The 11,895-nt window shown below is 33.5% G+C and overlaps 1 protein-coding gene across 1 annotated transcript; it reads left to right on the top strand.

The window, feature by feature from the left end:
• The first annotated feature begins 1,398 nt into the window (after positions 1–1,398).
• LOC8285801 lies at positions 1,399–11,471 on the top strand. The gene is made up of 9 exons (XM_015726893.3): positions 1,399–1,530; positions 1,890–4,748; positions 5,194–5,649; positions 5,754–6,491; positions 7,574–8,407; positions 8,485–9,192; positions 9,531–10,001; positions 10,260–11,099; positions 11,204–11,471. The coding sequence occupies exons 2-9, from the start codon at positions 1,950–1,952 to the stop codon at positions 11,228–11,230; spliced, it is 6,873 nt and encodes a 2,290-aa protein (XP_015582379.2). The 5' UTR covers positions 1,399–1,530; positions 1,890–1,949; the 3' UTR covers positions 11,231–11,471.
• The last annotated feature ends 424 nt before the right edge of the window (positions 11,472–11,895 follow it).

The following is an 11,895-nucleotide window of genomic DNA, read 5'->3' as shown; positions in this document are numbered from 1 at the left end:
TTAAAAATATAAATATTTATTAAAATTTTAAAATAATTAAATAAAATTATCAAAAACTATAAAATTAAAGATTTAATTAGTAATTACAACTTTTAAAAACCCCATATGTAATTTCCTCCAAACGCATTCCTATTCCCACCCACCAATAATTTAGTTCACTGGCGGCCTTATTTTAAATTCCTTTATTTTCTTTCTAACTTTATTACAGAAAATATCATTTTAGTCCTTAAAGTTGTATCATAATATACAGAAAAATTTAAAGTTAATTTCTTAATTAAAAAAATTTCATAACTTGTACTTTCTAGCTCAAATTAGTCCATGCACTCATACATAACAATTTTATTAAATATTTTGTTTCTTATTTGTTACCTAATATTCTTTATATGAACTTTTTAGCTATAAAAAGAGTGCCACTATTTTAAACAAAATTTATTCTATAAAAAATTTAAAATAATATGATGAAGTGCATAAAATACATAAACTCTATCTTTGTATCTAATTTACTTAGATGTTAGTTTCATATATTCTAATGGCATAGATAGATAAGTAAGAAAACAATCAAAATGCTATAGTATATTAATTACGAGTTTTATAGAGATACAATTTTATCGGACATTTTTTTTTAAATTTTACATGAAAATATAGAATCCAATTTAAAATCCTCTTTATTTTACTTCTTTATAGAAAAAATTAAACAAATTATGCATAAATTATTAAATACATAAAATTTTATGATACATACAAAATCTTTTTAATAACTTTTTTTATAATATGATATAGGCATAAATGATGATAAACTGATGAAAATATTATTCTATTACAAGGTATTTTTTTATAGATATTAGTTATTTTTTGTACACGGCATCTATTCATGTTTGAAATAAATAAATAAATAATGATTCAAACCAAATATAATAAATAGATAATGATGGTTTAATTGAGTAATAAATTTAAAAGTACGATACATAATTAAACATCTAAATTTTAATGATTCAGTCGTTTTAATACTTTAAATTTAAATTTAATTTAATAAACACCGAAAATTTATTTTTATAATATCTTTAACATTTATAATTTTCATTTTAATCTAACAGATACTCGAATTCTATTTAATAACATTATAAAACCTAGGCACAATACATGTATACATCTTAAATAAAGCCACATATCCAAAAATAATTAAATATCATAATAAATTAAATCCAAAGTTAAAATATTAAAGTCACAAATAGTTAAAATTAAATTGTCGAATATGTATTTGGACAAATTAAAAGTTATGAGGTCTTTTTTTTCTCTCAAAAACTCGTTTTGGGTTCCTTAATATTACAGGAAAAATACAGGGTTCAAAATGACCCTTTGTCCTTATTAAACTCTTAACCTGTTTTTTACTTCATGCCAAACAAGGTCTTCACTTCTACTCCGAACCATTGACTCGCACACAGCACTAAAACTGTGCTAAATTCGCTGGTTTTCTTCTGTCTGTGTTGTGATATTGCGGAACTGATTCCTTTGATAGCTTAGCTAAAGGAGGTATGCTTGCTCATACACTTTTCCTTGAATTGTTTTTTAATTACTCCAGAATCTGTTAGTTTTCTTCTTAATATATTATTTCTGTTGATGTTGGATTTTATTTTCTATTTATATTTTATTTCTGGATTTCTTCACTCTCTCGCTGGATTATCTTTGTGTTTTGTTTCCTTCAGTTAGTGTTATAGTATAATTGATTCTGATATACTTAATACTTACTAATTTATTAGTTGATGAAATTAATTGAATTTATTAACTAATAGACTCAGTAATTAATTAATAATTTTTTTATTTGTCTTGGCTGCTTTTTCTTCCATTGAGTTTCTGTTCATCTCAATTATCTTTTTCTTTTGTATTTTTAGGGCAGAAGCAAAATAGAAAAAAATGAAAAAAAATTGAGGAAAAAGTAAGAACAGCAGGAAATGGAAATTGTCGCCGTACCCGTCACTGAAGCCGTTGTATCAAAAGTTACGGAGAATTTGGTTGATTCAGTTTGGCGTCAAATTGCATATGTATGGAACCACAAAAGCAATATCAAAGACCTTAAATATGCAGTGGACCAACTGAAAGATGAAAAAACAGCTATGGAGCATCGGGTGGAGGCTGCTAGAAGAAATGGTGAAGAAATTGAAGAAAGCGTAAAAAATTGGCAGACAATAGTGGAAGAGACAATTAAAGTGGCACAGAAGATTCTTGATGACAATGAGAAAGCCAATATGACTTGCTGCTTCATCGGATGCTTTTCGAATTTGAAGAGGCGCCACCAGTTCAGTAGAAAAGCAAAGAAGGAGATTGTGGAAATTGATAAAGTCCGACAAGGTGGAAAGTTTGAAATTATTTCCTACCTTAGACCTTTGCCAGGGATAAGGTCTGACAAAGATTACAAGGCATTTGAATCCAGAAGGGTAGTTTTGGAGGAAATCATGGAGGCTATCAAGGGTACTGATGTCAGTCTGATTGGAGTATATGGCATGAGTGGTGTGGGTAAGACCACACTAGCGAAAAAGGTTGCGGAGCAAGTTAAGGAAGATGGGAATATCAAGGTGGTGGCTTTTGCAGAAGTAACCAAGAATGTGGATGTCAGAAGAATTCAAAGAGATATTGCGGAGTGGTTAGGTCTCCAATTTGATGTGGAGTCAATTGGAGTAAGGGCAGCTCGATTATGTGAGAGACTTAAACAAGAGGAGAAGTTTCTTATAATTCTAGATGATATTTGGGAAAAACTCAAACTGGAGGATATAGGAATTCCTTTTGGCAACGATCATAAAGGAGGCAAGATACTTATGACATCCTGCAGTTTAAAAGTATTGAAACCAATGGATGTACAAAGACATTTTCAGCTTTTAGAATTACAGCTTGAAGAGGCATGGCATCTGTTTGAGGAGAAGGCTGGTGATGTCGAAGATCCTGATTTAAAACCCATGGCTACTCAAGTAGCAAATAGATGTGCGGGTTTACCCATTCTTATTATGGCAGTCGCAAAGGCATTAAAAGGCAAAGGGTTGCATGCATGGAGTGATGCCTTGTTAAGGTTGAAAAGATCTGATAATGATGAGTTTGAACCTCGAGTTAACTCAGGCCTAGAGATTTGCTATAACGAGTTGAAAAAAGATGAAGAAAAGTCCTTGTTCCGACTTTGTGGACAACTTGCTCCTCAATCTATATTAATCAGAGACTTGTTGAAGTATTGTATGGGGTTGGGCTTATTTAATCAAATCAATACTGTGAAACAATCAAGAGATCGATTACTTACACTACTCCACAGCCTCAAAAGTTCTTGTTTGCTACTGGAAGGAGAGGATGACCACCATGTCAGAATGCATGATGTTATTCACAGGTTTGCATTGTCAGTTGCATCCAAAGATCATAATGTCTTCAATATAGCATATCACAGTGTGTTGGAAGAATGGCCGGAGGAGGTCATATTCCGACAGTTCACTGCAGTTTCTTTGACGATTGCAAAAATCCCTGAGCTTCCTCAAGAACTTGATTGCCCAAATCTCCAGTCATTTATATTGCGCAGTAAGGATCCCTCACTAAAAATCCCAGATAGTCTTTTCAATAAAATGAAAAAACTGAAGGTTTTGGATTTATCTTTTATGCATTTGTCGCCAATGCCTCTATCAATTAAGTCTCTAGAAAACCTTCAAACCTTGTGTCTGGATCACTGTGTTTGTGAAGATATTGCTGTAATTGGGGAGCTACAGAAGTTGCAAGTTCTCAGCTTAATTAACTCTTCTAATGATCAACTACCAACAGAAGTAGGGAAATTGACTCGTTTGCGACTGCTGGACTTGAGCAGATGTCAAAGACTTGAAGTGATTCCTGTAGGTGTCTTATCATGCTTGACCCAGTTAGAGGACTTGTATATGGGGGACAGTTTGGTGAAGTGGGAAAATGAAGAGCGTGGTGGTCAAAGGAGCAATGCTAGCCTAGATGAATTGAAGCTTCTAAAAAAACTTGTCACTCTTGAATTGCATATCATTGACGCAGAAAAGCTTCCCGAAAATCTGTTCTCTGAAAAGCTGGAAAGATTTAGAATATTCATTGGAGAAGATTGGGACTGGTCCGGTAAATATGTAATGTCAAGAACGTTGAAACTCAAGGTCAATAGAAGCACTGAACTGGAGAGAGTTAAAGTCTTGCTGAAGAGAAGTGAAGATTTATATCTGGAGGACTTAAAGGGTGTTAAAAATGTGCTCTATGAATTAGATTGGCAAGGTTTTCCTCAGTTGAAACATCTCCATCTCCAAAATAGTCAAGAGATTCAATGTATTGTAGATTGTTTGAGGATGGGCAATTTCATTGCTTTCCCTAGGTTGGATTCCTTACTTCTGGATAATTTGAGTAACTTGGAGAAAATCTGTTACAACCAACTTAGGGAAGGGTCTTTTAGCAAATTAAGAAAGCTAAATGTGAGAAATTGTAATGCATTAAAGAATCTCTTTTCATTCTCAATGTTTAGAAGCCTTGCACATTTAGATGAAATTGACGTAAACAGCTGCAGAATTATGGAAGGGATTGTTGCTGAAGGTGAGGGTGACAAAGATGAAGTACTTGAGTGTATGAAATTGCGCTCCTTGACTCTAGAACATCTGCCTGGATTTTCAAGCTTTTGCTCGCAAGTGAAGGTGGAGGAACAAGCAACAGCTACTGCAGGCTGTAGTCAAGTTACAATTGAAAACCATTCTGAAACACTCGGGTTACTTTTCAGCAAAAAGGTTCAGTCACCATCTTACCTCTATCTTGATAATATTTTTTATGAATTTTTTTTAATCAAATCTTTTATGGAATATTTAGAGAACGAGAAAAGTAATCTTTTAAATAAAATTTGCTGTAAGATTTAGGGGGCAATTTACATACACATTGTTTTATTAGAATTGGTTAATACAGTCACTTATTAATATTAATAAATGAAAGAATGCATATTTAATAAAAGATTTATTTAAAATAGATAAGAATTTTTATTTTATATTTCACATGAATCAAGAGTATTGCTGAATAGCAAGCACCGGTACACAGCTGGTCAGAAGATGAATAACTATTACGTTGTGAGTTTTATCTAGAGCATATAATTTGTCTGCTATAGATCCCGTATAATATTAAATAGAATAGTCTCTTGATGAAAGTAGAATTATTATTATTGTTATTACTATTATTTTGCAGACTCAGTTTCCTGGTTTGACGGATCTGAAATTATCCTCAATTAGCATTGAAAAGATATGGTCCACTCGACTCATGGAGACATCTGCAAGCATTCAAAACTTAACAAGCTTGATTGTGGATGACTGTGGGAACTTGAGCTATTTATTTACAAACTTTATGGTTAAGAATTTTACCCACCTCAAGAAGCTTGAGATAAGCAATTGCAATTTCATGGAAGAGGTAATAGTTGCACAAGAACTGGAAGATGGGATGGAGAGCAAGATTTTCCCCAAACTAGACTTTTTAAAACTCAAATGTCTTCCGATGTTCATTAGATTTTGCACTAGCAATCTACTTGAATGTCCCTCTCTGAAAGTGCTGTGGATTGAGAGTTGCCCTCTGTTGCAGACATTTATCTCTCCTCCTATGAGTAACAATGGTGCTGGACAAGGGCGTGCAGCTCTCTTTGATGAAAAGGTGAATTAATTGCTTTCTTTTCTTTTTACTTTTTTTTTTTCCTTTCATTATGTTAAATTCAGGGTTGATTTGGCTATCATTTACATGTGACATTTGTATTTTAGGTTTCATTTCCTGACTTGGAGGAATTGCATATTATTTATATGCATAAGTTGAAGATGATTTGGTTTGATAAACTGCAAGCAGATTCCTTTGGCAAATTAAAAGTATTGAAGGTGAAATACGGGAATGAATTATTGAAAATATTTCCATCTGAAATGTGGAGAAGATTTCATGCTGTAGAAGAACTGGAGATATTGAATTGTGTTTTACTGGAAGAGGTATTTAATCTCCAAGCAATAGTGGGAGTGCAAGAAACAAGGCATGTTGCAGCAGCTAGTCAACTGAGAAGTTTGTTTATACACAACCTCCCAAACTTGACGAACGTGTGGAATGGGGATCCTGATGGAATTCTCACATTTCATAACCTACGATTTGTCAAGGTTTGGCAATGTCCAAGTTTGAAAAGCCTGTTTCCGTTTTCAATTGCTGAAGGTCTTAAACAACTTGAATCCCTTCATTTAAGTAGGTGTGGGGTGCAGGAAGTCGTTGCAAGGAAGGAAGGAGGAAAGGGAATTCCTAAATTTGTGTTTCCTAGACTAAAGATCTTAGTCCTTTATATATTAGAAGAGCTAAAGTGTTTTTACGCGTCAGAACACACTATCGCATGTCGACTGCTAAAAAAGTTGACTATTTTTAAATGTGAGAAATTGGGAATATTCACATCAGGAGCTGAAGCCAAGGAGCAGCAAGAGAACCCACAAAATATGCAAGTTGTGAAGCCACTTTTTCCATTTAGAAAGGTATTATACCTCATAACTGAAAGGTTTTTGCGTATTAATTTATATAACATATATAAAATAACAATTAATTCATTTTAACTTAAAATGGTCAATGATATGGTATATTACTAGTTTATTAATCAAATATCTATTTAAAAATATATATGAAATTTCAATAAATAAAACACTTAGCATTCTAAATCAAGGAGAACTACATCATTAGCATTTTAAAACAATAGTTAACTAGATTTGGTGTCATACTATTTTTCCCTTGATTTTTGGTGTAATAAATAAATCATCCCCTATCTTTTTTTATTGCACTAAAAATCCGTTGTTTTTGAAAGTCAATGCAATTGGAGATAGAAAAATATAATTCAATCCTTAAACTTCTTTTCAAAGTTGCAATTCTAGTGTAACAAAATTACTAATAAGAATAAAATTCATTTTATTTTGCTAATTTAAAGTTAAATTATATGAACTTTCAATATTTTGCTAACTATAAGTACTTATAAATTTTTGAATTTTACTAAATTAGAGCAAGTAAAAGAATATTAATTAATTATTTTATACAGACACTAAAATTGATTTTTGCTAAAGATAAAATTTTACCTTACTTTGATAAAAGAAAATAATTTTAGACGAGCTTGATATTTAATAAATTTAATGACTAATTTGAAATTTTTTTATCAATTTAGTCTTTTAATTGTCTTGACTTGGGATGAAAGAGAAAATAGTTACTGTTATTAAAAGACAAGGGGTTCTAGTGTAATAAACAAACTATAAGGGCAATTTGTGTTTTACACTGAAAATCATGGCCAAATAGTATAAAAACAAACCTATTTAATGATTGTTTAACAAAAATTTTGACGGAAGAACTTTCTAGTTTAAATTTACAAAATAGAAAGATGAAAAAAATATAATTTTAAATGTTAAGATGTAACTAATATAATATGGAGAAATGTAGGATAAAATGTAATTACCCCTTTACTATTAGCATAATGAAAAAGTTATAAATTATTTCTTTTCATTTTTATTACCTTTTTATATGAATTGTACTCTTTATGCTGTTATCCTTACATTTATTTATGGGATATCAATTTCAGATTATTCATAACTTGGAGGAATTAGCTCTAGACTACAAAGATATTATGATGATACAGCATGGCCAATTTCCAGTAGAGCTCTTTCACAAACTTAAAGTTCTTAATCTCCAACATTTTGGTGATGATTCAACGATTTTTCCATTTGATCTTCTCCAGAAATTCAAGAATTTGAGGAGACTTGTTTTAACGTCTTGTTATTTCGAAGTGTTACTTCCAAATGGAATCAATGTTGGTGAGAATGCAAGGATTCTCTCACAGATACAAGGCTTGATACTGAATACCCTTCCTAATTTAAGGTATCTATGGAACCCAGGTTGCCAACTTTCTGAAGTTCTTCAAAATCTTAAAACTCTGACAACAAGGTGGTGTGACAGTTTGATTAATTTGGCACCATCCTCCGCATCTTTTCATAATGTTACCACTTTGGAAGTGTGGAGGTGTAACGGATTGGTGAAGTTAGTATCATCCTCTACTGCCAAAAGTATGGTTAACCTCACCAAAATGAGTGTGAGGGAATGCAATGCGGTGACAGAAATTGTAGCAAGTGAGGGAGATGACTTACAATTCCAAACTGAGATCGTTTTCAATAAATTGGCAACTTTGACGCTTCATTGTTTGAGAAGCCTCGCCAGCTTTCTCTCGTCAGAAAGTTACATTATTAAATTTCCATCTTTGGAAGAAGTAAGTGTGTCAGTGTGCCCCAAGATGAAGATTTTTTCCCAGGGAGGCCTCAGTGCTCCAAAGCTAAAGAGAGTATATCTGACACAAGAAAGAGATGAATGGCGTTGGATTGGGGACCTTAATACCACCATAAAGCAATTGCATACCGGAATGGTAAGTTTGATATCATCTGCATTTCGTAAGTTTTGTATTCCTTGTATAATAGCTAATGCGACATTCGCCTATTGTAGATTGGATTCAGGGGACTCCAGTATTTGGAACTCTCTAAATTTCCAGAGCTAAAAGAGGTATGGCATGGCCAACTTCCTGTCAATTTCTTCTTCAGTTTAAGCACGCTGGTGGTAGACGAGTGTGAATTTTCTTCTAGTTCTGTGCCATCCGATCTGCTACCTTGTTTGAATAACCTGGAAAAGCTTGAGGTCAAAAACTGCAGTAAAGTGGAACAAGTATTTGGTCTAGCACGGCCAAATGCTAGTGGAGTTGCTGGGTATCTATCCAAGTTAAATAAGTTGCAGTTAACTGATCTACCAAGATTGAGGCTTGTCTGGAATGAGGTTCCTAAAGGGAGTTTCGACTTCAAAAATCTGAAAATACTGAAAGTCCACAGTTGCAGTAAGTTGAGATATGTATTTACGCCTAGCATGTGCTTGGGCCTTGTGCAACTCCAAGAGCTAGAAGTGAAAAGTTGTGATGTGATGGCAGAAATTATCAATGAGGGCTTAGCAATGGAAGAAACTAATAAAGAGGTCCTATTTCCTCTATTAAACTCCATTATTCTGGAGTCTTTGCCCAGATTAATTAATTTTAGTTCAGGAAGTAGTGTCGTGCAATGTCCATCTTTGAAAGAGATAAGAATAGTTGACTGCCCAACCACATTTACTTGTACATTTTTGGGGGAAGCAGAAGCAAATGCAACACATGGAATCATTGAGCCAAAGGTCAGTTGTCTATTGTGTTCTACTTCAAGTTATGCAAAAATTTATTTTACTGTGGCTTTCCTTTATTTTGTTGCAATTTTAATTTAAATTGTCTTGTAATGCTCAGTTTCTCTTATATTTTCCACATTCAGGCACCATAATTTGAACATTAACTGAAATTTTTCTTGTCTTGAGAAAAATCTGCACATATTTCGTGAACTTCAGTACTCCATGCCCCACATGTAATCATGCTGGATTTCAATTGTTTTCACCTGTCAGTGCATGCTTCTATGAATTTAGATGAATATATAAAAATGAAAATACAGGTGTCTTAATAAAATTGAGCATTTTCTTTGCAGGTTTGTTCCCCTAACTTGAAGGACCTGAAGCTCTCTTCGGTTGACGTAGAGAAGCTATGGCATTCCCGACAGATGGAAATGTCTTCTTCGTTCCGAAATCTAATTAGTTTAACTGTGGATTGCTGTGGCAATTTAAAATATTTATTGTCATCATCATTGGTTAAAAGTGTTGTGCATCTCAGAAGACTTGAGATTAGTGATTGCAAGATGATTAAACAAATAATGGTGATGGATGGACTCAAAGAAGAAACGAAGAATAGGATTCTACTTCCTCAACTACACTTCCTGAAGCTAAAAGATCTTCCAGAACTGACACAATTCTGCACAAGTGATTTAATTGAATGCCCTGTTTTGAAAGAGCTATGGATACAAAACTGCCCTCAAATGCTGAATTTTGTCTCCTCTTCCGCAAGTGCAAACATTTATGATACCAGTGAACTTGAGATAAACTCTGCTCTCTTTGATGAAAAGGTGTTCTTTTTCCTTTCCAATTTATCTTAATTCCTTTTCATCTTAGGATCATTGACTTATTTATGATTAGATATTTTCCTTGGCACTTTGTTCCCAGAAGGTGCAGTATCTTCTATCCTTATCTTAGAATCATTGTTGCAATTGGCGTCTTAGAATCTGAGGCTAGTTTCAAGCATAACCAAACAACAGGATATGATATTTTTAATCGATAGTTTCAAGGAGATGAGGCATAATAATGGACTATCATTTTTGATGCAGGTAGTGTTTCCCAATTTGGAGGAACTGCAAATTTTAAATATGGATAATTTGAAGATGATATGGAGCAGTCAACTGCAATCAGATTCTTTTGGCAAAGTAAAAGTACTGAAGATGGAGCAAAGTGAAAAATTATTGAAAATTTATCCCTCTGGTATGTTGAGAAGTCTTCGAAATCTTGAAGATTTGATCATAAAGAAATGCAGTACACTAGAAGTGGTATTTGATCTCAAAGAGGTAACAAACATAAAAGAAAAAGTGGCAAGTCAATTAAGAAAGTTGGTTATGGAAGACCTCCCAAATTTGAATCATGTGTGGAATGAGGATCGTTTAGGACTTGTTTCGTTTGATAAGCTAAGCTCAGTGTACGTTAGTCAGTGCGACAGTTTGATTACTTTAGCACCTTCCTCTGCTTGTTTTCAAAGTCTAACGACATTGGATTTAGTGAAATGCAATAAATTAGAAAGCTTAGTGGCATCTTCAACAGCCAAAAGTCTAATCCAACTCACAGAAATGAGTATAAAAGAATGCGATGGGATGAAGGAAATACTAACAAACGAGGGAGATGAACCAAACGAGGAGATCATCTTCAGCAGATTACGAAGTTTGAAACTTCAGTGTTTGCCAAGCCTCCTTAGCTTTTGTTCATCGGTGCACTGCTTCAAGTTCCCATTTCTGACACAAGTAATTGTGAGACAATGCCCCAAGATGCAGGTTTTCTCAAGGGGATCTGTAATCACACCAAAGCTGCAAAGTGTACAACAACTGACAGAAGATAAGACAGACAAAGAGCGTTGGAGTGGAAATCTTAATGCCACCATACAACAGCTGTTTATAGACATGGTATGTGTTGGTTAATCAGCAAACCAAACCTCTTAATCCACGGCATGGGGATGTGTCTTGAACTTTAATTGGAATTAGTAACAAATTTTTAATTAATTTTACAGGTTGATGATGAAGTGGAAAGGAGGTAGAGGGGGGAATGTACCACATATTGTACGCATTGCAAAGAGAGTGTGCTTGATTGACAAGGCTACCACTTGGTGATACCAAGTTTGAAATAAAAAAATCTGAAGAAAAGAAGTCACATCTTTTTATTTGTACAGCAGTACAGAGGCTGCTGTTATATAGACAGCTTTTTACAAAAAGAAACTAACAAAATAAGAACCTAAATTAATGGCCAATTACATACAATATAGAGAGACTTTCTATAAATAGAAGATCTGATACACAATTACATAAATCAAGCTAAATCAAATCTTAATACTCCCCTTCAAGTTGAAGCATGAATCTCAAGCATGTTTAACTTGGATGTTATCTCCTTGAAAATATTTCCGCAAGAGCTTTTGTGAAGATGTTTGCTAGCTGCAGGTGAGATGGAACAAACTTGGTGATAATTTGACTAGTTTGGACCTTTTCTCTTACAACATGACAGCCAAGTTCTATATGTTTCGTGTATCTGTGATAGACTGCTGCTATGTGAAGTGCAGCTTGATTATCACATAACAGCATTGCTGATCCTACAGAGATTTGCATATTATTAAACAAAAATCCTAGCCAAGTTAATTCACAAGTTGCGGCTGCTATGGACTTGTATTCAGCTTCTAAAGATGATCTTGAGACAGTTTTCTACTTCTTT

The sequence above is a fragment of the Ricinus communis genome, chromosome 9 (assembly GCF_019578655.1).
Source record: "Ricinus communis isolate WT05 ecotype wild-type chromosome 9, ASM1957865v1, whole genome shotgun sequence".
NCBI classification, from domain to species: domain Eukaryota; kingdom Viridiplantae; phylum Streptophyta; class Magnoliopsida; order Malpighiales; family Euphorbiaceae; genus Ricinus; species Ricinus communis.
The sequence above is the reverse complement of the archived record's forward strand: the minus strand, read 5'-3'. Positions and strand labels throughout refer to the sequence as shown.